This window comes from Hevea brasiliensis, chromosome 9 (assembly GCF_030052815.1).
Source record: "Hevea brasiliensis isolate MT/VB/25A 57/8 chromosome 9, ASM3005281v1, whole genome shotgun sequence".
In the NCBI taxonomy this organism is placed as follows: Eukaryota; Viridiplantae; Streptophyta; class Magnoliopsida; order Malpighiales; family Euphorbiaceae; genus Hevea; species Hevea brasiliensis.
Window position 1 is genome coordinate 29,905,796 of NC_079501.1, and position 26,967 is coordinate 29,932,762.

General features: G+C 36.7%; 1 protein-coding gene across 1 annotated transcript; it reads left to right on the forward strand.

Annotated features, from left to right (window-relative positions):
• The first annotated feature begins 1,359 nt into the window (after nt 1-1,359).
• LOC110650865 (probable copper-transporting ATPase HMA5) lies at nt 1,360-6,142 on the forward strand. Its single transcript, XM_058153663.1, has 6 exons — nt 1,360-1,778; nt 2,598-3,992; nt 4,092-4,346; nt 4,694-4,816; nt 4,985-5,464; nt 5,549-6,142. The coding sequence occupies exons 1-6, from the start codon at nt 1,488-1,490 to the stop codon at nt 5,963-5,965; spliced, it is 2,961 nt and encodes a 986-aa protein (XP_058009646.1). The 5' UTR covers nt 1,360-1,487; the 3' UTR covers nt 5,966-6,142.
• The last annotated feature ends 20,825 nt before the right edge of the window (nt 6,143-26,967 follow it).

The following is a 26,967-nucleotide window of genomic DNA, read 5'->3' on the forward strand; positions in this document are numbered from 1 at the left end:
GACCCGGGTAACTGTCGAATTTTCACTAATTGAAGGTACCTACACGAAGCCCACAACACAGGAGTTAATATATAATTTTTACAAAATTTTCTAAGCTTATTTAATGCTCAGAAAAATACTACGAAGTTTCGTGGGACCCACCGAAAAACGATGTCGAAAATTTTTGAAATTTATATTGCCGCGAAGCTCTCGACGAGTGGAACGCTCTGGTACTATCGGTTTTCTCATGGGGTTCACGGTTTGCGAGAAATCCTCCCAAAAGTTGAAATTGGCTAAAACTTCCCGGACAAAAATTGGGCAAACCGCTTGATGGATTTTGGTGTTCTTGGTGTCTATAGAAAGCTCTCGAGGTGTAAATGTTGTTTGACACAAGACCCGGCTCAATCGGTGGCTGGATCTGTAGGATTTCAGCCGGGAAGCCGAAACAGAGCGCGCGCGTAAAGGGAGCTTCGCGCGTCGTTTCCAGCCGCTTGGAAGGCCAGCCGGCGATGGGGCGGCGCTAGGGTGGCGGCTGGCCGGTGAGGGGAGGTGAGGGGAGAGAGAGGAAGAGAGGAAAACGTGCGCGGGAAGGAAAAAGAAGAAGGAGAAGGAGCTAGCTCGATTTGGCCGGCCCGATTCGGTCTGGTTCGATTCGGCCGGTTCGATTCAGGATACCCAAAATTGAATTTTTACTCTGCCTTGGGACAAAAAACGAGGCCCAAAAATTCCGAAAAAAAATTCTAGAAAACTCAGAAAAATTCAAAGAATCCAAATATATTTTTAATTTTATCACGTGGTCTTTAAATTAATTTTTAAAAATCATCAAAATTTTATATTTTCGAGAAATCAAACTTAATTTTGAAAATCTAAAAAATTTCAAATAATTTTCTAAAATTTAAATAAAATAAAATATTAATATTACTCACAAAATAATAAATTTAAAAAATTTAGGGTGTTACAATATTGGGTTGAATTAGGTTAAATATCCGTACGTTAATAACTTTATTTTTTTCTTACTTATTTTGTTTATATTTTTATTATGAGCCATTAATACTAAAATCAATAATAATAATTTATAAAATAGACAAAATAATCTTAAAATTTTCCATCGGTCGAATTCCATCGTCAGTACTGACATAGAAATTGATCAGCACCCACCTTCAGGCTTCAACTAAGAAAGTCAAAACTTCACAAATTCTTGGTAAATAACCAAGGGATGTTATTCCAATCAGCTTTTAGGCGAGTGGTAATGAATATGAAAATCTTAAATTTGAATTTTAATTAAAATTAATTATATAAAAAATAATAGTATAATATTATCTTTCTTTAAATTTATAGTAAAATAATGGAGCAATCTGTTCTCTTTAAGTAGTGCCTCCCATTCTCAAAATTCATCATCATAACCTCCACTTGCACCACCTAGCTAGTGCTTATAATTCAAATATCTTCCCTTTTCTTGTGCCTTTTTCACGGAAAAGAATACTCAGAGGCTGAGGTTGAACACTTTCATGGCTTCCAAGTTACTGGCGTTAGCTTGCATTCGCAAAGAGAGCTATGGCAATTTGTTGCCCAGACCACACTACCCCTCCATGCCAAAATACCCCAAAGGGGTTTCCGGGCAAGAAACGAACGTGCAGGGGTCGGAGGCGAAGGCTATGTTTTCTGTCATCGGAATGACGTGCGCTGCTTGTGCTGGATCCGTCGAGAAAGCCGTCAAACGTCTTCCCGGTATACGCGAGGCTGCCGTCGATGTCTTGAATAATCGCGCTCAAGTTTTATTCTATCCGAGTTTCGTTAACGTAAGTTCTTGATCCATTTGCTTTAATTAATTGTTTTCTTCATCTGTGTTTTGGGGTTTTCGTTCGTTTCTTTATTATTGTTTTTCTTCTTCTTGTTTGGATTCAAAGAATGATTATTGTGAATTGTTTTGTGATTCAAGAAAAAGAAAAGAATTTTGGGTTTGAGCCATTTGAGGGATTCCTTTTATTTTTTTTGAAAATTCTTTTTAAATTATAAATATTAGATGGTGATTAATGATTTCCATTTTCCCGCACTTGTATTACGTAAGAAAAGGTTCTCCCTTTTTGGGTTCAAGCCAGAAATGTCATTTCCTTTGGCTCTTCCCTTTTTAAGGTAGTGTGCAAGCAAACTTGTGCTTTTTTCTGGATTGAGATAAACATGTACTGTTATGATGGTGACATGGTATGAATCTTGCCTTCCAATAGAATAACTCAAATGGGTTATTTTTCCTAGACTAGGCCAGGCTTGTGAACTCAAACCATGCTAAGCTGGATGTTAGTGTTGGGATAGATAATGTGGGTCTGCCAAATCCAAGATTTGGGCCTTTCTGAGCCCAGATGGACTTCACAATTTTAAGCCTTAATAGATTGTATAGTTCAGGTTAGCAGCTGTTGTGTTGTGGAAGAAACAAGCATTTTACAGGCATAGTTGCTTTATATATTCACTTGGATTTGGGTGGGATAAAACGTAATCAATGGGAAGGGAACTAAATTTAACATGCCTGCTTCTCTTTTGCATTTGCTCCTTGGGAGTTGTGCCTTAAATTCCGTTATTTTTCTCTTTAAATTTCATGACTCTGTAATTGAACATATGAATAGGAAGAAACCATTCGTGAGGCCATTGAAGATGCGGGATTTGAGGCCACACTGATTCAAGATGAGACCAGTGATAAATCCACTCAGGTCTGCCGGATACGCATTAATGGAATGACTTGCACTTCTTGCTCCTCTACAGTTGAACGAGCTCTGCAAGCAATTCAAGGAGTACAAAAAGCTCAAGTGGCATTAGCAACTGAAGAAGCAGAAGTTCTCTATGATCCAAGGATTCTGAGCTACAACCAGCTGTTACAGGCCATAGAGGATACGGGATTTGAAGCTATACTCATCAGTACTGGTGAAGACATGGACAAGATACAGCTTAAAGTTGACGGTATAAGGTCAAACAATTCAATGAGAATGATTGAAAATTCTCTTCAAGCACTTCCTGGCGTTCATAATATAGCCATAGACCCTGAAGTCAACAAGTTTTCTCTTTCTTACAAACCAGAAATGACTGGTCCTAGAAATTTTATCAGAGTGATTGAATCAACTGGGAGCGGACGATTCAAGGCTATGATATTTCCTGAAGGATCAGGAGGAAGAGAAAGCCATAGACGAGAGGAAATTAAGCAATACTACAGATCCTTCCTATGGAGTTTGGTTTTCACAGTTCCTGTATTCTTAATATCCATGGTTTTTATGTACATCCCCGGAATTAAGGATGCACTGCACACGAAAATAGTCAATATGCTGACTATAGGAGCAATTTTGATGTGGGTTCTATCCACTCCAGTGCAGTTCATCATTGGCCGACGATTCTATACAGGGGCCTACAAAGCATTAAGGCATGGTTCTGCTAATATGGATGTTCTGATCGCCTTAGGAACAAATGCAGCCTACTTCTATTCTGTCTACTCTGTGTTGAGAGCGGCTACTTCTCCAGATTTCATGGGGACGGATTTCTTTGAGACTAGCGCAACGCTTATATCATTCATTCTTCTTGGAAAGTATCTAGAGGTTTTGGCTAAAGGAAAGACATCTGAGGCTATTGCTAAGCTTATGGACTTAGCACCTGATACAGCAATATTATTAACTCTAGATGATGAAGGAAATGTGATTAATGAAGAAGAGATTGATAGCCGGTTGATACAGAAGAGCGATGTGATTAAAATCATCCCTGGTGCAAAAGTAGCTTCAGATGGTTTTGTTTTATGGGGTCAGAGCCATGTCAATGAAAGTATGATAACAGGAGAAGCACGACCAGTGGCAAAGACTAAAGGAGATCCAGTGATAGGAGGTACCGTGAATGAGAATGGAGTATTGCATATCAAGGCAACAAAGGTTGGATCAGAAAGTGCTCTTTCGCAGATTGTTCGTCTTGTTGAGTCAGCGCAGATGGCTAAAGCTCCTGTACAGAAATTTGCTGATCGTATTTCCAGGTTCTTTGTGCCTCTGGTAAGTATATAATTTCATTAATCAATTAAAAAATAATATGGGAAATATTGTATAACATTTTCTTTTTCCTTTGCCATTCTAAATAATTATCTTTTGCAGGTCATCATTCTTTCACTCACAACTTGGCTTGCGTGGTTTTTAGCTGGAAAGTTCCATGGCTACCCAGAATCTTGGATACCAAATTCCATGGATAGCTTTGAGCTAGCACTTCAATTTGGAATCTCTGTTATGGTCATAGCCTGCCCATGTGCTCTTGGATTAGCAACTCCAACTGCTGTCATGGTTGGTACAGGAGTTGGCGCATCTCAGGGTGTTCTAATCAAAGGTGGCCAAGCATTAGAAAGTGCACACAAGGTTAATCACAAATCTATCTTTCCTTCTACAAATTTAGTTACTTGTGAAATTTGACTTTGTGTTAACATATTCAGATACTACTTCAAGACCAATTCCACTGACCACATTGATCTATGCTCCATCATTTAACTTTTGGAATAGTGTTTCTTTCCAATATCAAGTCTATCTCAATTTGGCATTCTTAATGAATTTTATTTGCATAACCAAGCCGCGCCGTTAGGCTTCTGGCATAAGCAAGTCCTCATAGCCGCTAAAAAATGAATTTAATTTCCAGTAGATTAATTGACCTGCATAAGCCTGTCAGAAGTAAATATTCTTCTAATGGGGGATGATTATTGATCTTGCAGGTGAATTGTATTGTGTTTGACAAGACAGGAACTCTTACAGTTGGAAAGCCAGTGGTTGTTAACACAAAACTCTTCAAAAATATGGTACTTAGAGATTTTTACGAACTTGTTGCTGCAGCTGAGGTATATTATCATCCTTAAAACTCACTGCTAACTCGGGATTGTCTTTATGGAAATACTTTCTAAATCTTAGACCTCTTGAAAGACTCCTAACTTAAAGAAACGGAACTTTTAATATCTATTTATATTATGATGACCATTGATCAAGTTTGCTTCATCTATCCATAACAGGTAAATAGTGAGCACCCTTTAGCCAAAGCTATTGTAGAGTATGCCAAGAAATTCAGAGAAGATGAAGAGAACCCAATTTGGCCAGAGGCACAAGATTTTGTCTCCATTACTGGCCATGGAGTGAAAGCTATAGTCTGCAACAGGGAAATAATAATAGGAAACCGAAGCTTAATGCTCGATCACAACATTGCCATTCCAGTTGATGCTGAAGAGATGCTTGCAGAAACTGAAGAGATGGCTCAAACTGGGATTTTAATATCTGTAGATGGAGAAATCACTGGAGTACTAGCCATATCTGATCCGCTGAAACCAGGAGCACATGAAGTCATTTCCATTCTCAAGTCTATGAAAGTTAGAAGCATAATGGTGACAGGTGACAACTGGGGAACTGCCAATTCCGTTGCTAGGGAAGTTGGGATTGAAACTGTCATGGCAGAAACCAAACCCGAACAGAAAGCGGAGAAAGTGAAGGAGTTACAGGTAAATGTGCCCCATATTTATTGCCCTAGCTAATATCTCACAATTTGTGACAATCTTTTTAAGTTTAATTTCTATGATTTGCAGGCCTCAGGCTATGTAGTGGCAATGGTAGGCGATGGAATAAATGATTCTCCGGCACTTGTAGCAGCAGACGTTGGAATGGCCATTGGTGCAGGCACAGATATAGCTATCGAGGCAGCTGACATAGTTCTGATGAAAAGCAACCTGGAGGATGTGATCACTGCTATAGATCTTTCCAGGAAGACTTTTTCCCGTATTCGTCTAAACTACATTTGGGCTCTGGGCTATAATCTACTAGGCATTCCAATAGCAGCTGGGGCACTTTTCCCAGGTGCTGGATTCCGTTTACCGCCATGGATTGCTGGAGCTGCTATGGCAGCTTCTTCAGTCAGTGTGGTTGTGTGTTCCCTCCTGTTAAAATATTACAAGAGACCCAAGATTCTGGAAAACCTTGAGATTCGCGGAATAAGGATCGAGTGATCTACTACTGCGGTTGTCAAACAAGTTGTGTTTATATACGAATAAAAGCTATGCTTGTATGTACGAATAATAGGCAACTTCTCTTAGTAAAGTTTCCTAAAATCTACAAATGTAAATGACAGGAAAGAAAACGATCTTTCTAGCTAGGAAGCAATAAAAAAGTACAGGATTTTTGTCCATTGTTCTTAGGCATGCAATCAATTATGCAATTAAATGAATATTGTAATGTTATAATTATATATGATTATAATGTAATAGATGATTGCTACGTATAATAGTCGAATTGCCGTTGTTGCTAGGCCCACAGTTGAGAGTGAAATCAAGATCTACAATAATAATTTCATGTTCAACATTATGTAAATATAATTAATAATCTTGTTAAAAATAGATTATAGGGTTTGCTCCCTATTCTATTATTCTGTATTTGATTTTTAAAATTAATATTTTGAAAGTAGTTAATTTTTTAAGATATAAACTAAGAATAGAATGATGCCCTTAAACTCATTTAGGAAGATAAGTTAATTGAATGCATACAAAATTAATATCTATTTAAGCACATTCCGCGCTTGTTGGCAAACCCAACGGATTAGCTTCTGCCCGATATTTTCCCAAATCATCTATCCTGGAGGTCAAAGGTATAGTCCTAGCCACCTTTGGAGAGGAATAATGTTTGCTAAGGAGGCCTTATCTTGGGGTATAAGGTGGAGCCTTGGTTGAGGAATTGGTGATGGTCAGCAGATTCGGATTTGTGGTGATAGATGGCTGCCTCTTCAACAAAGAAGGTAGAATTTGGTCTCCAGTGGCCATTCACGTTCATGACGAGGTCTCCTCACTTATAACAAACGGGAGCTGGAATGAACCTTTAATTAGATTGGTTTTCTATCAATTTGAGGTTGATCAAATTCTGCAGATTCCTCTCAGTGTGCATGGGCCTTTAGATCAAATTCACCCACAGAGGCTAAATATATGGCCTTAGCAGAGACAGTAAAGAAAGTTTTATGATTATAATGTTTGGTGGGTGATCTTGGTTTGATACAGAATAAGCTAACAGTGTTTTATGACAACCAGAGTGCAATAAATCTCATAAAGAATCAGATGTACCGTGAGTGAACTAGGTATATTGATGTCAGATATCACTTCCGTTGGGACATTATATTTTAGGAGACTGTAGTTGTGCAGAAAATCTCTACACATGATAATCTAGTAGGTATGATAATCAAGGGAGTCTCAGTCAGTAATTTTAAGCATTGCCTAGATTTTGTTGGTGTTTGTAGTACTCAGTAGTGCCCTTGTGAGGGCATATGGCAAGACAGAGTACTTCTGGTTATTTTGTTGACGATGGAGGAAATTCAAGCCAAGGGGAAGAATTGTTATTTTTAATGTGTCTTGAATTTTAGATACATTTTCATGGACCCGAATTATGACATGATCCAAAAAGCTTTGCACTTTGACCCTATTGAGATAAAAAATGAGATTTATGGTGGTAGGGGAGGGCATGAGCAGATAGGCTCGGGCCCGAAACCCACCACTGATCTCTTTGGGGTGTTGTCCTCGCGATATGGACCAGTATAAATATTATAATATTTTACTTTTTACGGAAAGTTGTGAGATATTAAAGAAACACAGGGTTAGTGATTGTATGTTGCTTTTTCATCATAGTAGAACTTTTTTCTCTTGTCTTACCCATAGATGTAGACTTTACGGTTAAATCCTGTGTTATTCTTCTTCTCTTTTCTATACTGTGTGATTGTGCGATTTGTGTATAAGGCTTATATTTGCATGCTGGTTATAATAGTGTACTTGATAGGTTCCAAGAATGGAGTGTTTTCTGTCAAGAGTGCATATCATTGGTTAGGGAAGAATCGGGCAAAAGCATCAGAGGGAGCGTCTTCAGGTTCGAATCTAAGTTGCCCATGGAAAAAAATATCGAGTCTGGATGTACCTCCCAAAACCCGCTCTTTTCTCTAGAAAATGATAAAAAGCATCCTGCCAACAAAGGCAAATCTTCGCTGTAGAAGTATGGATATGGATGATACTTGTGTTCTTTGTGGTGAGGCTGTGGAGTCCATTAATCATATTTTCTTCCAGTGTCCTACTGTTCCTCATGTTTGGCATGCAGGTCCATTAATGATGCACGCTCCATTCTGACAAAGATTTTTGAGACTAATGAAACTGAATATCTTGAGTTATTTGTGTATACTACATGGCGTTGCTGAGTCTCTAAAATTCAGTCCAAGTGCCAAATAAGTCAGTGAACACAAAATAGTGAGGTTGGTTGTTTATTAGCCAGTCACTTAGACGCTCAAGTTAGATATATGAATTGAGAGTAAATAGTTAAATAATGAAAGCTTTTATAGAAAATTTAGTAAAATAAATGTACCTGATTAATGGTTGTTTCTCATGTTTATAGATTGTAAGCTATATAGTTATTGTAACTATTTGCAAGCCTTATCATTCAATGGTGTTGCTGATGCTCAATGCCATTGATGCTCGGCTTAGATGTTTAGCTTATTGGGCAAAGTCTTTGTCGCAAGGTGTTTTGCGGTCGCCTGAACGAACCCTCACCGAAGTGGGGAAGAGTGAGGAGTCGCCACTTTAATTTTGAGGGAAATTAAAGAAAACCGTTTGTGAATATAAATTGAAATGAAACCACTTCAAGGTAGAGATTCTAGGTTCGGGGTCCGTAAACGGGTGGGGAAGGTGTTAGGCACCCCAACTCGTCCCTTAATAAGGGTGAGTAGATTTAACTTCGCATTCTTTATAAATTAGTTAGGAGGGCTTGAATGGAAATGTTAATCCTTTTAACAAAAAGGAATATTTGATTTTTCACTAAATTTGGATTACCCAGATACATAAGTAAATGAGACAACCTTAGTGAGTTACTGTTGTATGTTAATTTTGTTTGAAGGGGCTATTTGGTTAAAATTCAATTTGAGAATCGGATAAGAACTCTCCTCCGATCTCTTTTAGATTAAAATTAGAATTTTGGATCGAATAAGAACTCTTCTCCGATCACTTTTTAAAATTTTGGATTGAGAATCGGATAAGAACTCTCATCCGATCTCTTTTAATTAAAATTTTGGATTAAGAATCGGATAAGAACTCTCCTCCGATCTCTTTTAAAATATTTATTAAAACTATAGCTTGAGGATCGGATAAGAACTCTCCTCCGATCTCTTTTAAATATTTATTAAAATTATAGCTTGAGGATCGGATAAGAACTCTCATCTGATCTCTTTTAATATTTATTAAAATTTTAGCTTGAGGATCGGATAAGGACTCCCTTCTGCTCTCTTTTATTTAAATGGTAGTCGGATAAGGACTTTTCCGATCTCTCTAAATCTTACCTAGCGAGAGAACCTAAGGCTAAGGGTTCTGACATTCAAAGGTGTCAGGGAGTCTGAGTAAGACTTCTTTAACTTATTGGTACCTTAGGACTGGGCAGGGGATACCAAACCGAATTCTCCGACCTTCCTATATGGTCACCTCACTAGTACTTTTCGATACCCGATCTATTCCATTTAGTTATCCAAGGTTTGGTTTTACTCTGTCTTATGGCGTCTTGCCCAATAGTCTATTGAGTTATTCTAGTGACTCAGCTTCACCATTTTCCTGGCTTGTTATTTTGACCTTTCATTATTTCAAAGGGACTCTTAGGTTGCCGTTACCTACATTTTATCCAACCAATTATACATTACTCGAGACTAGATGACTTGCGTTCAGAAATAATAAAGATTAACAAAAGTATGGATTGGCTGACACGGAAATAAACTAGAGCATAACCTTTCTTTGTATTTTTCTAGCGTGATATGAACTTAAAGAAAATAACATGCATAAAAAGGAGAAAGGAAATACGTAAAACAAGAACTAAACTTAATAAAATGGCAATATGAACACTGACCTGTAGGGAGTCGAATCTATTGAACTAACTACAAAATCACAAAACGTAATAAGATTGCAAGTTGATAGCCGGGAGACTAAGGTTCGCCTTGGAACAAAGAGTGCTTCACTAAATGCAATCGAGTCAGAAGTGTACCCGAGTTTAAATGAGATTGAGCATGGACGATGGAAGTGAAAATAAAGATAACAAGGAACTGAAAATTTGAGCGTTACGGGATAATGAACGAGCTAAAAATGAAGAGTTTCAGTGTTCAAAATCTTTTAAGAAAACACTTCAGAAAACTGGTTTCAAAAGTTCTTCTTATGAAAGCAGAGTAACGATCTGAATTAAATTTCAGAGTTCTTCCGCTATAGTAACTACCTCCTTTTTTTGTCCGTTCCTTGAACAGTTTTTCATGCAGGTATTTATAGGGACCGGGTGCTTCCCATGAAGGGTCAGGATTTTCCTTGAGGAAGATGAAGGGTCAAGATTTCAAAGGATATAATCCGAGGCTCAAGAATTAAAGAGAATCAGAACAGACGGCCGAGATCCCCTTCAGAATATTTGTCCTTTTCCTCCTCTAATCTGACGGTCCCAAATTCTCTTGTCCGGGGCGATCCAAGGGCTAGGAGTGAAAGGCGCCGGTCTTGTCGTCTTCTTCTTTGATCCAAGGGCCCCGGGCTCGTCCTTACAAGTCGGATCAACGGTGGAGATTGGAAGGTACAGCGCTGTCATGACATATTCTGGCACCTGTCAGTAATACGGGCGATTCTGGGGCGTGCGGTTGAGATTTCACTTGCAACGCTTTAACTACCTCGGCTCTGATTATGATGACAGCGGTAGGCGCCTTATTCTTTTTGTTTTCTGCACTCTCCTCCTTTCCGATCTTCTTAACATGATCCTTCTCCGATCTTTTATACCGGCCTCTCTCTTCCGATCTCTATTATTCCGGTCCTCCCCTTAATCAGGTCCGGTCTGGTCAAAGCATTAATTTCCCTCGATTCCCAAAACGTCCGCTTTTCGTTTTCTGCTTAGCAATAAATGCTTGATCTCCCCCTATATATACCCCTGACCCAAAAACTTTCTCCATTCGATTTTCCTCTTTTTCTCTTTACTTTACTGCTCTAGTTGTTCCGGCCATGATTGTGGCTTTTGATCATTTTCCGATGGACCTTTTTATTCCCCGACTGAAAATTTATGATCCCGGTGATCGAAGAATCGTGATAACCTTATCTGATGATGGTGAGAGAACTGGACTAATTAACCGATCTGGATATCGGACCTCGATCGTGCCGATCTCGAATCATTCGACCGATTCAAATGGCGAACTGATTTCGAGCGAGAAGACTGCTAATATTCCCCTCAACACCGGTGACTGCTCCTTGGCGTTCATCTGGCTCCTCACCACACTGGGTGTTCCGACAGCGGCTTGGTTTCGAGCGGTAACTTTGATGACGACCTCTCTCATTCTCATGAGAGTCATAGTCCCCCCCCATCTAAGCTGTACATCTATCCGATGTCAACAGCCAGTCTCCTGGTCAAACACATCTTTTGACTCAGCCACGAAACTAGGCTTTGACATAAGCCTTTTAGATGGGATGTTCCACCGGTCTCTAGAGATCACCCAAATGATGTAATTTTGCTTTCAATGTAGTCCGATCTCTAGAGATCGCCCCAAATGATGTAGTTAGGCCTTTTAATGTAATCCGATCCCTAGAGATCGCCCAAGTGATGTAATCCGATCTTTTGGAAATAAAAATTTTATTTTGTCAATTATCATCTTATTGATTATTTTCCGATCTCTGATGTGTTTATCCGATCTAGTTCCTAACTGAACAACCCTTAACCGATCCGTACTTCCAAACATTCGCCTTGATTAGCCGATCCTTAACTAGCCAGTCTCTTCTTATGGAATTCTGGAATATTCGTGAGACGTGTCAGAACAGCTGGTGAGTCCCGCTAACCGATGCATTGCCTGGAACATCGTGAGCATTAAATGCTCGGACGAGTATAAATAGGGGTGGGGTTAGCCAGTTGCTCTCTTATGCCATTTTCAGTCTCTCGCGAACAACTTCAAAATTCTCTCATTTTCTCAAGTCCTTCCGACTCCGATCAAGCTTCGGTAAGGGTTTTGATCCTTCTTTTAGTTTAAATTCTTTATTTCCTTTGAAAATGAGCGGCGCCGAAGGTCAGAGAGCGGCGAGCCCTCCTTCCATCCAGTTCTCGTGGTCATCTGATGAAGTAGAGGTGGTCGGGCCAAGCGCGCGACCTGAACCTCCTAGGGTCTCCGTTCCAGCTCGGGGACAAGCGGCATCATCAAGGCATGCGCCTTCTTCAGGGAGAGAGAATCTTCCCATGGACGAGCTGCCATCGGTCCTTCAAGAAACCGATCTGCAGTCGTTCAGCTAGGAGTACAACATTGAGCCTGATTCATATGAACTTATCCGGTGTCACGGCGATCACCGGGCCGATCATTTCTTTGAAGAGAACGACATGATTATAGTATACGAAGAACAGTTGAAAGCCGGGCTGCGGTTCCCTCTTGACGACTTCTTTAAGGAAGTCTTAAAATTTTACCAAGTGTGCATAGCCCAAGTTCACCCGAACTCGTGGCGGATCTTAGTAGCCTTCCGAGGCCTCTGCCGAGCTAAGGGATTCTGTCCTACGCCTAAGGTATTCGCCGAACTGCATAGGTTAACTCGTTGAAAGAACGACGAGTACTGGTTTTTCCAGGCGAAGCCACATTGCGGGCTCTTCACCGATCTGCCCTCCTCCCTGAAAAATTGGAAGAACCACTTCTTCATTCTAAGGAGCAAAATTCCGAACGGCTTTGAGGGTTTCCCTCGTAGCTGGCTACACCAAGGTCCCTTAATTCCGAAGCGTCTCGTGTTGAATAGGGAAGAGGGTGCAATGGTGATGGAGTTGAAGGAACAAGCATCCAGAGAGAAGTTCTCTTGTTTGGATGCAGTGACGGCCGAGCTACACCATTGGACTATGGAATTGATCACCGGCAAAGATCGCGGGCTTCAGCTCTCTGACCTCGGCATCGGTATTTTCTACATCTCAAATCTCAGGACCTTAGCGATCTCACTGACCTCTTCTTTATGCAGGTATGGCAAGCGGCGAAGCCTCCAAGGAGAACCGGAAACGAAAGAGGGAGATTTTCCGGAAGGTACGGGAGATGAAGCGGGCCGAGGAGATGCAGACACCTCGTCATGAGCCCGGGGAAATACAAGAAGGCTCGTCTCAACCTTCGGGACTGGTGGTCGTAGAAGTGGTCCGATCCCCTCCTCGCTAGGAAGAGCCGCCCCCACCTCCTCCAATTACTTCGGGCGCAGAAGGGGGTCCTTCCTAACAACAGGTGAGGCCCCTTTCCCGCGGCACTCAAGTTCTGATCCACTCGCTGGAGAAGAACCGGACTGTTCGGGAAAACCCGGGTTTCGCTAAGGTGTTGGGGTCCTCCATCTGCCTACGGGAGGATCGGGATAGGCTGTCTCCGGATAGTCTTGACGACATCCTAACCCAATCTATGAGCCTGAATGTGGAGTGTTTGGTGAACCAGCACATCATACGGGAGAAGGCGCATCGCCTGGGTAAAGAGGTCGAGAGGATGGGTCATGAAGCAGCTTCCCTCCGATTCCAACTATCATCCGCTCGGGACTACATATCTCAACTTGAGGGGCGAATGAAGTTCTATGAGGACAAGCTGGCCGAGCAAGCTCATGTTCTGGCTGAGCGAGATCATGCTCTTGGAGAAGTTCAGGCGCTCCGGGCCGATGAAGCTGCTCAACTTGCTCACCTTGCTGAGGAGCTCAAGGCGAAAGAAGAAGAGATGGTGACCGGAGTGGCCGGCGCTTATGTGAATGCTCACAGAGATCTCCTGGCCGAGCTCAAGAAGCGTTATCCTGAGGAGGACTTCTCCTGGATGGCCAACCTGGCTCCCGAGGATGAAGGTGAGGATAGCGAGGAGGAGGCTGAGGGTGAGAGAGGAGATGGACAAAATGCAGATCAGGCTGGGGGTGATCCTCCAGCTGAATGACTTGTACAAATTCTGAAATGAAATAAAATGAAATGCCTCTTTTGTTCGGTGAATGGTTGTGATCGGAAAATCTCTAAATTACTTAAACACTTGATTGTCTGGGTATATTGAAATAACTAAAAGTGATTATTAACCTAAGTGTGAGAGATCGAAAAACACAATGAGCATGAGATCGGTAGGGAACCAACGCTAAACGGGACTTGATTAAAATTGGAAATTTGGCGAACCCACTTAAGATCGAGATCATCATTACACCGGATTGGAATCTTAACTTGATTATTTCTAAACTTCTAAAATAAGAGATCGGCAATAAGACCGGTGACATAAAGATCTAGTGTCGGTTCAATTTTGTTTGACAAGAGAGATCAGGAATGTACTTGACTGGTCAGGAGATTCGACAATTGGTTTGAGAGGTCGGTGAGTGATTTAATAGACCGGTAAGGCTTTAACCGATACGAGGACTTAGCATTGATTCAATTCCTTGTGAGGAGAGATCGGAAATGTGGTTATCTAGCAAAAAGAGGTCGGAAATGTAATTGGCTGTCAAAAGGAGACTTAGTGCTGGGGATCAGTTTCAAAGTTTATTGATTCTGGGGATCGGCCAAAATATGGTGTCGACAGTCTTCATTTGATCAACTTTCTTAACTCTCTTCTATTCAGTCTGGGTTGCCCGAATATCCTTCTACTTGATCTGGGTTCTACTCGGTTTGGATTGCCCGAGCATCTTTTTGCTCGATTGACTCCTTGACCGAGTATTGACAATTCAATTGCTACGTTAGATTCTTCATCCAAGTGCTAATTATTTGATTCCATTTTGGGTGGATAGTATCACTACTAGGTCATTTGGAAATCACAAAATCATGAGGGCCCGTTCGACGTTCGCGAGATTATTTCAACCAGCATTAACCATTTGTTTGAGTTCCAGGAAGCACAGATGCACTATGAAACTCACCACAACAGTTCCTCATCCCACCCAAAGCAGTGGACCTTCCTTTCTAGTTTGACCTTTAAACTCAATACTGATCAATGCTAGCATTTTCGCAGACAGCTGTAAGACGGGGTTGGGAATTGCTATTCGAGATTCTTGGTGAAATGTTATGTTGGCGGCATCCAATTCTCTTGCTGTAGAACGTGAACCGGTGTTGGCAGAAATCCATGCAATCAAATATGGAATGGAGACAGCTATCGCCGCAAGTTTTGACCGTCTAGAAGTTGAGAGTGATACTCTATCAATGTTGCGGCTGTGTGGACGGCGACTTCTACAGAAACAAAACAAAGATAATAGGACTGAAAAGGTATTCTTTATTCTTGTAAATAAATAAGGGTAAGCACTATTCAGTTTGAATTGAATAAATCGAATCGAATTACTTTAATTTGATAATTCTATTTAGTTTTTAAGATAATTCGATTCGGTTCGGTTCGATTTTGGATTTTAAGAATTTTAGTTATTTTAGTTTGATTTGATTTTAGAGAAAATAGTCGATTGAATCGAATCAAATAGAATTACTGTATTAATTTTTAAATTGATTTATTTTTATAGAAAATTTATAAATTATATGTAATTTTATCTATATAAATTATTTAATTTTATTGAGTAATGATTATTAGGTTCAAATTAACATCAAAATCATACTAAATAACTTGAAAATCAAATCTAAATTAAAAAAAATCCATCCAAACTCAAAAACTAACCGATTTAAACCGAATGGAACCCGAATAGAGCAGTTCGGTTTGGTTTATTTTTTCATTCATTTTGATTTAATTCGATTTCTAAAATATAGTAATTAGATTAATTAATTTTTATGATTGGGTTCTATTTGATTCAGTTTGAATCACATACTCAACTCTACTAATAAATAAATATTTAATTAAAATAAATGTATTGATATATTTATTTAATTTTGAAAATAAATTTAAAAATTAAAAAAATAGTTGGTATATATTATTAAAATCAATGTAATTTGTCTAAAAAATATATATTTAGGAATAAATAAATAATATGCAATTCCTTTTATTAATATGCTTCAATTAAAGAACAGAAAATAAATGATTTTTAAAAAAGAAAATATTTTTCGGCAGACGCGTTTTTTTTCTCTATGTATAGCTTTATGATTCTATATTGGTCTAGAAGGTTTAGTCGGTAGTGGAGTCAAATGGGCATATCAATTTCTTTGGAGAAAAATGACCATTTTATTTTGTTTTATTTTTTATTTCAAAATCTTATTTGACTGGGAAAGTTTTGAAAAAGCAGAATGGAGAGATGCGTTTGGTTATTGGCATAGAAGGTTTCTGGCAGTACAAGACATATTATTCCACAGATTCTCCGGCGCCGCAGGATGACCGCAAATGATACTGCCAATGCCCTGATTAAATTCTTTAACTTTCTAACTTAAGAATCTCGTGTATCGATAGTGGATAATATATGTGTATAATTTTATAAAAAAGTATATTTTATTATTGAATTATATGTCTACATTTATTTACCTTCTAAAGAAAAAAAAAAATTCTTAAGAGGGAGGGTCGGTGCGTGCGTGGGTTTTCCCACACATGAGTTGTGTATAATTTTATAAAATGATTTGATAAGTTGTTTAGATAGCTGATGATAAGAAAATAACGGCAATATTTGTGTTATCCATTATCGGACATGTCGTTTTCAGATCTAGAATCTTCTTTCTTCACGTTCAAGCTACGACCTAGTAGCCGCTGAAAGACTAAAAGCCGTCTTGTTGGACCTGCCAGCCGTTCCAGAATGGTAACGGCCAAATTGTAATAAACACATGAGGGCGTTCAGAAAGGGAAATTCTTATATTTAATTAATTTAATAAAAAATAATATATTATAATTTTAAATAAAAATCATTGCATTTTTAAATAATAATTATTATAATTTAAATTAGATGTATACAAAATTTTACTTAAACTTATATTCCTGGGAAAAAAAATAATAGATGGAATTATCTTCATTAATTTTTTTTTTCATAATCTAAATTTAGTATAAAATTCTTGTTCTTTAATTTTTTAGAGTATTCTTTACTTGATTCACATTCAAAGCTAATTGAATTGTTGGTTGGTTCTTTTTTATTTTATTATTTCTTTTATTATTTATTTCATGAAAAATTTTAAAATATACATAAAACACTTAAAAATAATATTTTGTACAAAAATAAAAATCAATTAATTTCTTAATTTAAGAATATAGGTATATGTATTTTATAAGTGACAATCTTTTGCAATCAACATAATTCTTCAATTTTTTTTTATATAATTTGTCAATTAATAATAATTATTAATGAATTTTAATTTAATAATTCTGAAATTTTCTTTAAAATTGTGATGAATTCTCAATTTTAAAAATGTTAAAACCAAAATCAGCTTTTAAAAAATAATTATATAGAAAAAAAAGAGGTTATTATAGACAGAAACATTTCCATATTCTTATATTTTGAAATAAAATTTAACATTCCTTAAAATATTTCCAAATATTGGAAAAAATATAATTTTTACGGATTTTCAATACAAGATAAATCATTTTTTTTTTAAAAAAAGCTTATATTCTCACATAATCATACTTGATTATATTTCTTTTAAAAAAATTTTTAAATTAAAAAAATAAATTTTTTTCATTTTAAATATAAAAATTAATAAAATATTAATTCAATTAAATTCTTGCAAAATTCTGCATTTCAAATAAGGGGTAAAGAAAAATATCATTTTTATTCATTTTATTTCATAATCTTATTTGACTTTGCATGGGGAAATTTTGAAAAAAAGTAAGATAAAGATAAACGATAAAATTATAACCTGTTGCTTCTCTATAGAAATAATTCATCACCTTTATATCGGCAAAAAGAAGAATAAATGTGGCCTTCACATTTTTAATTATAAGAAATTAGAAAAATTTATGTATTGATGAAAAATGCATGACAAGTCATAACATATTTTATCAAAGAAGATGTTGGAGTTTTACTCTGATGCTTAAGCTAAAAAATCATGCAATGAGAAAAGTATATATATATATATATATATATATATATATATATATATATATATATATATATATATATATATATTATATTTAATAAATTTAAATTTACTAGATTGTTCATTCTAAATACTTAATATTTTATTTTTTATAAAAAAATAATCACTATTTTAATTTTTTAAATTAAATAATAAAATCTAAAAAAAGTCAAAAACCTATCTATTAAACTCTGAAAAATGTATCTCTTTCTCTCTTTAACTCTTCATTTTTTAACTTTTATATTTATTATTTTTCATGTTTACAAAATTGCAATTTTTTTTTTTATCTCTCATATCTTTTTTTTAAGTTTTTTCTCTTATTCTCTAACAATTGGCTGTCTTTTTTTTTTTTTTTCAATAAAACTAGCAAACCAAATCAATTTTACAAGATAAATTAAGGGAATTGATGGCCTTGTTCAAAAGCCAATCCAAAGGAAGAAAAATCTAGTGTATTTATTAGATTACTTGCTTGTAAAATTAACATTGATATCACTTGTTACAATTGCAATTCTTTGATGAAGATTATAAAAATTTGATTGCAAAATTAAATGAGAAATCAGTTGTATATAATTATTTGATTACATATATTAAAAAAAATGTTTTTGATAGCATTAATAACTAAGTAATGAGGAAAACTTTCAAAAAATAGAAACCCATCGACGACAATTGTAAATTCAATATTATAGCTATTTATAAAATTATATTCTTTTTTTTTTACTAAATTATATGTTAAAAAATTGAATTTTTACCCTTAATAAATAATTTATTATTATATATAATTTTTTTTCTTTAAATTAAGCAAAATAAGAATTTTTTACTCTTCTGAATCAAATTTCTGGCTTAGCCCTGTAATATAGTTAATATGTTGGTTTTAAAATATACCCAATATGTGATATAGTTAATGAGTAGTATTTTATTTTAATTGAATTGATAAAGTGAAATTAATAATTATTGATAGATAATAAATTTATTTATATGATGTAAGTATAATATTTTTGTGACACCCATTACCCGTCTATTGTATAGCCGAGCAAGAAGTGTCACATTTGGTGCCGGAGCACTCTATCTTGTCTTGTCATGTCTATTGTAAATTTTAATGTCATTTAAGTCAGGTAATTTATGTGTAGAAATTTTTTTTTATTTTTGTCACGACCCAACCTATGGGCCGGACCGGCACTAGGACCTGGGCCAGCCTAAAGCCCCCGAGGCCCGTAGTAAGCCTAACTATTCCTCAACCCATGACTAGGCCCATAATTTAGGCCCAATATGCATATAAATAATTTAAATTAAACTGTTATAATTTTATTTCGGGCCATCTTAGCCCAGTAATTATCAGAAACTAAAATTAGGGGAGCCCAGCTCAACCCTGTTACATCATTTACAACTATTTAAAACTCATAAAAATTTTTCATTTGTTAATACAAAAACTTAAATGCATGCAGTCCCTGACAGGATTAATGCTACTACTAGTATATGCGGAGTCCTAAATTACAAATTTAGAGAATAATAATACAATTAAGTAATCTTTTTATAACCTGCAAGGAAAGGAACAGGTTATTCTGAAAAAGGTCTCCTCCTGTAGCCTGGAAAAATATGGTGAACAGGAGTGAGCGTTCGACTCAGAGAGTAAAATATCAATTTTAACCATAATCTCTATAACTATCTAAAGCTAATGCACCCTGTAGAGTGAAATGCAACATCGGCAATATTTTCGCATCATAACAACAAAAAGGTAATTTAGAGCACTCACACACTCAGTAATATCAAATCATAAATATATGGGAGCTGATTCTCTATACAGCTCTCTTTAATCTAACCTGTGCCAGCGAAGAACTCAAGTCGGACTTTCGCTTAATAAACCAAATCGAGGTCCCAGCAAAGAACTTAAGTCGTGACTACCCTCGAAGGACCGGGTCCTAGCGAAGATCTCAAGCCGTGTCTACTCGTCCTATCCATAGCCAACACCACATCACACGTACGTCAATGCATGCACACTGCTCTAAATTACCACAATAATATACATGACACTTTAACAGTTGTGAATGCAACATAAAACGTGCCTAGAGTTTAACTACATAAATATATACATATAAGTGATGCATGGGCATGTTTGAATATATAATAATATCGAAATTACAATAAAAATTAATATTATACTCACAATACACAGATGACTATTGTGGCTGCTGGATACAAAAAAATGACTGATTTCGATCACCTAATAATTAAATTATAAATTTATTAGTACTAAGTTAAGATAAAACTCTAAAGAGGCAACAGACAGCCTAATCTATGCTGAAAATCTGGCAGAGTTTCCTTTATGCTTGGGACCTACCCAACCTGCAAAAAGGCTCAAATAACACTTCTAAATTCAACTCATATCTCATCATCATTATATGGCCCCTCCTGGGCCCTCCAAACCAAGCAATACTTAAAATCTTAAAAATTACGTTTTAGTCCCTATAATTGATATTTTGCAAAAATCCACTCAAACAAGCTCTAAAAATTCTAAAATTTCGTCCCATAGTCCTTAATAATATTATAAGACTATTGCAAAATGAATTGTAATTTTCTAATCACTCATAAATATTTTATTCAAGAATATTACTCAATTCCATAAGTTTTTAACAGCTAACATAGTCTTAATTCAACCCAATTCAATATTCACATATTTAAACCTCCATCCTCAAGCTTCAACTAATCATATAAAATTTAAATATCATAACTTCAAATAATCTTATATGCCCATATGCCAAAAATCTAACTAAAATTACGTCTATATTTTTCAAAAATATTCTACAATCACTCAAAATTTCAAAAAACACTATAAAGTATCTCCAAATAATTTTACTTTCATCATATATTTTTCTTAGAATTTTTCTCCAATTTTTTCTGTTTAAGAAACACTGTATTTATGCTTCATAGACAGAGAAATAATGAAAATAATCTTACCCGAAGTTTATCTGTGTCTCAAAAATTTCAAAAATTTATGAGAAAACCTCAGGAAGTTGAGTCATCTCCAAAGCCCACCAGAGCCACCGCCGGTCGCCGGCGACATTTGCCAGATCTGATCATATCATCATGTTCCTCCCCTCTTCTTCAGTCCATAGGTGGTCTCGGATCGTCGATCCAACAGTCGGATCGCCCTAGATCTGACGAAAAAGCTTGAAAAACCCGAAACTTCTCTCCTCCATATCTCACTCATCCGACCTCCATTTGCTGCAAAATTGGTATCAAAAGAAAGCTTTGGAACAAGCTTTCCAACGCCACCTGAATCGCCTCGATCGGACGTCGGATGATGCCGAAATCGCTCCGGAAACTTGTTGCCCACTGTGCGCGCATTTTCTCTCTCTTCTCCCTCTCTCACCGCCGTTTACGTGGTTCTCGTCAATGGAGGAGGGTCCGCGTCGCCGGTGGGGATGCCGCCGCCGGCCATGGTGGCTGGAGGCTTCTTGCGGAAGAAAAGGAGAGGGAATGAGAGTGACGGGAGGAGAGTTTTAGGGAACTGCTTTGGTTTTTTTTTTTTGGGTTGTTACATTATTCTCCCCTTAAGAAAAATTTGTTCTCGAATTTTCCAATAAACGAGAGATAAGTAAAAGAATATTATTAGAACAAGTGCAATTATTACTCCTCCAGCTATGCAGAGATTGGTAAACATTTATTCTTCAAACTCTTCGTATATTATATATGACATTCTACTACTCTCTGATTCTACTATAGTCTCCTATTTGTCATCATCGTTTTCTAGAGGGCTTTTATCTTGTAACTATTCATTGACCATTTTTCTGACATTTCAAATATTCGCTATACCTCACCGCTCTTGACTTGATATCTCATAACTTTAATCAACTTTGGCGCTTATCTCACTTTTATTACGCCCTAAAGTGTCTCTTGGTGACTTCAGTCCTCATTCCTTTGTTTCAATAATCTCTATTTCCCCAAAACATAACTTATGTTCCTTACCCTATTATGTTCTATAAGATGTTTCCTGTAGCACCTATCACAGGTATCTTATTCTAAATCTTTACTTGTCCTTTGACCTCAATGGTTAGCACCTATGCATCTTGTTTGAGATCTTCACTCTTCTTATGACCTCAGTGGTCAATACCTATAAATCTTCTCACTCCCATGATACTTCAAATTTTTAATATTTTTTGTGTTATTACTAAGGTACTTAGACCAACCTCTGTCCATCTTATGTAACTAGTTAGGTAGAGTTCTCTCCAAGGGCTAAGTGTACCATTTATCAACATTGGAAAGCAAACTGGGTCTCTTCTCTTATGTGACAAAAGTGTTTATATTCTCTAACAACTCAATCCATGTGACTTTATCAATTCTCACTCCTCCTCTGGAATGAGAATATCTGGACTTCTTCCTAAAACTTCTTAGTATGCAGCCTACTTCTGACACATTGGCACTTAGATCAAGGCTCTACTACTTCTTTAATCTATCATCTCATAATAACTTGTTTTAAACATCTCTTAGTATGTTCCTAGCATACCTATTCCTTCTTATCCTCATCATTATAACTAGCTTCATCGAGCTTTCTTCCTCTCCTTTGGATCTTATCCACTTCTTTTTCCTGTTTTTATTATTGTTGATATCTTTCCAACCTACTGTACTTATTCTTTAACCTTTGTTTTCCCTCATTCTTATACTTTATCCTTCTAGGATGTCCATCCCATCATCAACTTCAACTTTCTTTTTATTTCTTAGTCCTATCTTGATTACTAGTCTCATTACTTCGAGAATTTTAACATTACGATTTACTCCTACCAACACATCCTTCACCTTATGTAACACTTATAATTACCCATAGAAATTTCTTTTTGTATCTCCTTTTCCCAACTTACCTATTAGAACATTATCATTCCCTACCAGCCTTAGTAGGAAATTGTTCATCTTGGATGGATAGGAGCCCTCGAAACTATAAGTTTCATCTGAACTAATTCGGCTGTGGAAAATATGTGCCATGCCTTAATTCTAAACAAAATACTTCATGTGTTCATTCTCCTTAATATAATCACATATACTGCCTATAGCTTTCCAAACTTCAACCTCAAATTACCCATCAGTAACAATTTCATCTATTAAAACTCATCCACAATTAGTATTTCCTCCAGCTCATACTTTAAAACAGTTGTAAGCCTTAGTAGCTAACTCAATTTAACTCCTGTCATTACTCTGATATTCCTTTCATACTTAACACTAGGTATGCACTTACTGTCATTCTCATATCAGGAAATTGGGTATGAATTGGTGCCTACCAAACTCTCAAATAACTAGGTCTCCTTGATTCAGTCTCTGTTCCTTATATAACCCTCTAGAACCAAAAGCACAAGCTAAACTTGAAAAGAAAGAAAAATATCCTCTTATATTCAACTACGCACGATCGTCATATTATAACGTTTCACCTATATTTCTTGGTCTTTCTCTCCAAATTTCATCATCTCCTAGCACAATTATGCTCTACCTATAAGGTATCATCTGCATGAACCATTTACCCTAGCATTGTCCTTCCTGACATAATATTTTATAATTTATTGACTCTACTTATACTCGACCTATGATGCATATCTATCGTCGTTTATATTGTGCCCTTAACTTTTGTTGAATCCTGAAAATTTCTCTCACTAATAGATTCTTCCAGCACTAATTCCACTCTTATCTATGGTCATTAATTTGATCCTTGAACTTTCTAGTGATTTATAACCACTCATACTTGTCACTTCTCGTTCTAACCCTACTGTTGTTCTGTTGTTATTTATTCACTGCAAAGTGATTCTTTTGGTCACACTAAAAATGTTTGCCTGACATTCGTAATGAACCTCTAACTACCTTCTCACTATCTCAAAAGTCTAACCTAAAGCCTCTGTGTCATTATCTATCATTCTTTTCCTCTCATTATACCTATTTGATCCCTTAGATTGACTTTTATTCAACTTCTTTTTCTCTACCTAATTAGATAGTCCGCAATACCATCGCACACTTTCTAGCATTTACTCATTATTATTGTGTTCCATACTTCCATCACTATTCTCACTAATGTGGTCCTATTTTGGGTTTTTCATCCTTGTCATTCACCTTGCCAAGAATAACACTTAGCTTACCCTATATCTTAACTTTGTTCATTTTATTATGCGCTCTTCAGGTTGTCCTTCCGTTTATTTCTTTTGTCTTATCCACAATAGAAGTTAACTATTCTATCCCGGGTTCCATTCTTCTTCCTAACATGACAGCTATACTTGCTAACTATATCTTTCAGAGTCTCTACCACGTTATCACATATCTATGCTACTCAGATTTGGTCCTTTGACCACTCTAGCTAGTACTTCTACTGGCATTTAGATTATATTGCATCTACAATCAATTGTCCAAACCTTCATTCTGCACTTCTCTGTCCATTGGCCTTTTATAATTTATCTTCGCTAATTTATTACTCTTAATACTGTTATAATTAGATTATACTATTGTTTTGAACAATATGAAGTTAGAAATGAACTCAGGAAATTACAGTCATACTTTTATTGTATGATCTCTATTCTTATCCTTTAGCTTATATAATACCCTTACTACCTCGAGAACTGATTCTGCAGTAATTTTATTTATTTGTTATTATTATTATTATTATTATTATTATTATTATTATTATTATTATTACTATTATTTTATTTTATTTTATTTTATATTTATTTAATTATTTTCCATGTTTACTCAATTAGCCAAAACTTAAAATTCCAGGCACCCAAACCCATCATCCAATTCAAAGGATTTACATCCATCATGATGTGATTATATATGATTCCTATAACGGAACTTGTATCCTCTCCAGGATACCCGAGCCAACTACTCTCTACCACACTCTACGGTCCATCTAGGACACTATTCTATAAGTCATCATTATCATTAATAACCTTGATCCATACGAAAGATAGGACTATACCCTAACTTGCGCAACAAAGGTACTACATTTACCACCTGGCCAAAACCATGTCAGGTTAATGACTCTTTTATCATATCATAGCTCTATAAATCATCAATTCATAGTTTCGACCTTCTCTAGGTAGTAGGATTGTACTTTACACCTTACTGATACACACAAGGTATACTATTCTCACTAAACTCTAAGCAAAACGTCCGTCATACTACAAAAACCATCCAAAATTCCATACCAAAGACCAGATGGTCTCACTCTATAGATGTCACCTTTACTTGCAACTAATCCGCAACCTCTGGTCTGATGGCAACTCTTGATGTAACTTTAGCTCATGCTAGGGTAACCGAGTCATTGACTCTAGTTATCACCCAATTGTGACCTTTCAATATTCTAACTCTAGACTCTCAATCAGGAGTTCCCAACTCCTTTACAGATATAGAACTCTGTTCTGGTATTACTGTACCAAAACAGAGGCCATCCGCAAACACCCTCATTATGAAGCACCACGGGGATGCACACAGCTCTACATAATAATCTCATTTCGGTACTGTAATCTGCAGCTTACAGAGCAAACATTGAGAACATTGTATAGTTACTATGATGCGTCATGACAGACTAGGTCTCCCAATTTCTTATCTCTCTTGAATTTTCTATTATCATAAACTTATTCTCGGGTCATCCATCATTGGCGGCGATGGTATCCTCATCCTTATCTAGGGCAACTGTACTTTCAAGACTCACCTTTATGTACTCGTGCCTTGCACGAAATGGGCACACCATTTAAACCCATACGGACAGAAACATAGCATTTCTTGGAGTACGTATCCTCATGATAAACCTCACATGTCTACTAACTCTATTTCACATTTCTATGTACTCCACGAAAATCAAGACACTAATTGAGGCACTTTTATATTTCCCGAGGTATAACGCAGAATCTAGAAGCAAAGAATTACAGAAAAAGACAAAACATAATCCTATACTCCGCATGTAACATCCTAACAAGACTCCTTTTACACTCCCAAGTATAGCATTTCCCGTGAATCTAGAGCCTAAGCTCTGATATCAACTTTGTCATGACCCAACATATGGGCCGGACCGGCACTAGAACCTGTGCCAGCCTAAAGCCCCCGAGGCCCGTAGTAAGTTTAACTATTCCTCAACCCATGACTAGGCCCATAATTTAGGCCCAATATGCATATAAATAATTTAAATTAAACTGTTATAATTTTATTTCGGGCCATTTTAGCCCAATAATTATCAGAAACTAAAATTAGAAAAGCCCAGCTCAACCCTGTTACATCATTTACAACTATTTAAAACTCATAAAAAGTTTTCATTTGTTAATATAAAAACTTAAATGCATGCAGTCCCTGACAGGATTAATGCTACTACTAGTACATGCGAAGTCCTAAATTACAAATTAGAGAATAATAATACAATTAAGTAATCTTTTCATAACTGAGGAAAGGAACAAGTTATTAAAAGATCTCCTCCGACTGGAAAAATATGGTGAGCAGGGAGTGGCGTTCGACTAGAGTAAAATATCAATTTTAACCATAATCTCTATAACTATCTAAAGCTAATGCACCTGTAGAGTGAAATGCAACATTGGCAATATTTTCACATCATAACAAAGAAATAGATAATTTGGAGCACTCACACACGGTAATGTCAAATCATAAATATATGGGGCTGATCCCTATCTGACTCTCTTAAATCCAACATGTGTCAGCGAAGAACTCAAGCCGGACTTTCGCTTAATAAACCAAATCGGGGTCCCAGCGAAGAACTCAAGCCGTGACTACCCCCGAAGGACTGGGTCCCAGCGAAGATCTCAAGCCATGTCTACCCGTCCTTTCCATAGCTAACACCACATCACACGCATGCCAACGCATGTACACTGCTCCAAATTACCACAACAACATATATGGCACTTTAATAGTTATGAATGCAACATAAAACATGCCTAGAGTTTAACTACATAAATATATACATATAAGTGATGCATGGGCATGCTTGAATATATAATAATATCGAAATTACAATTAAAATTAATATTTTATTCACAGTACACAGATGACTATTGTGGCTACTGGATGCAGAAAAATGGCTGATCTCGATCAC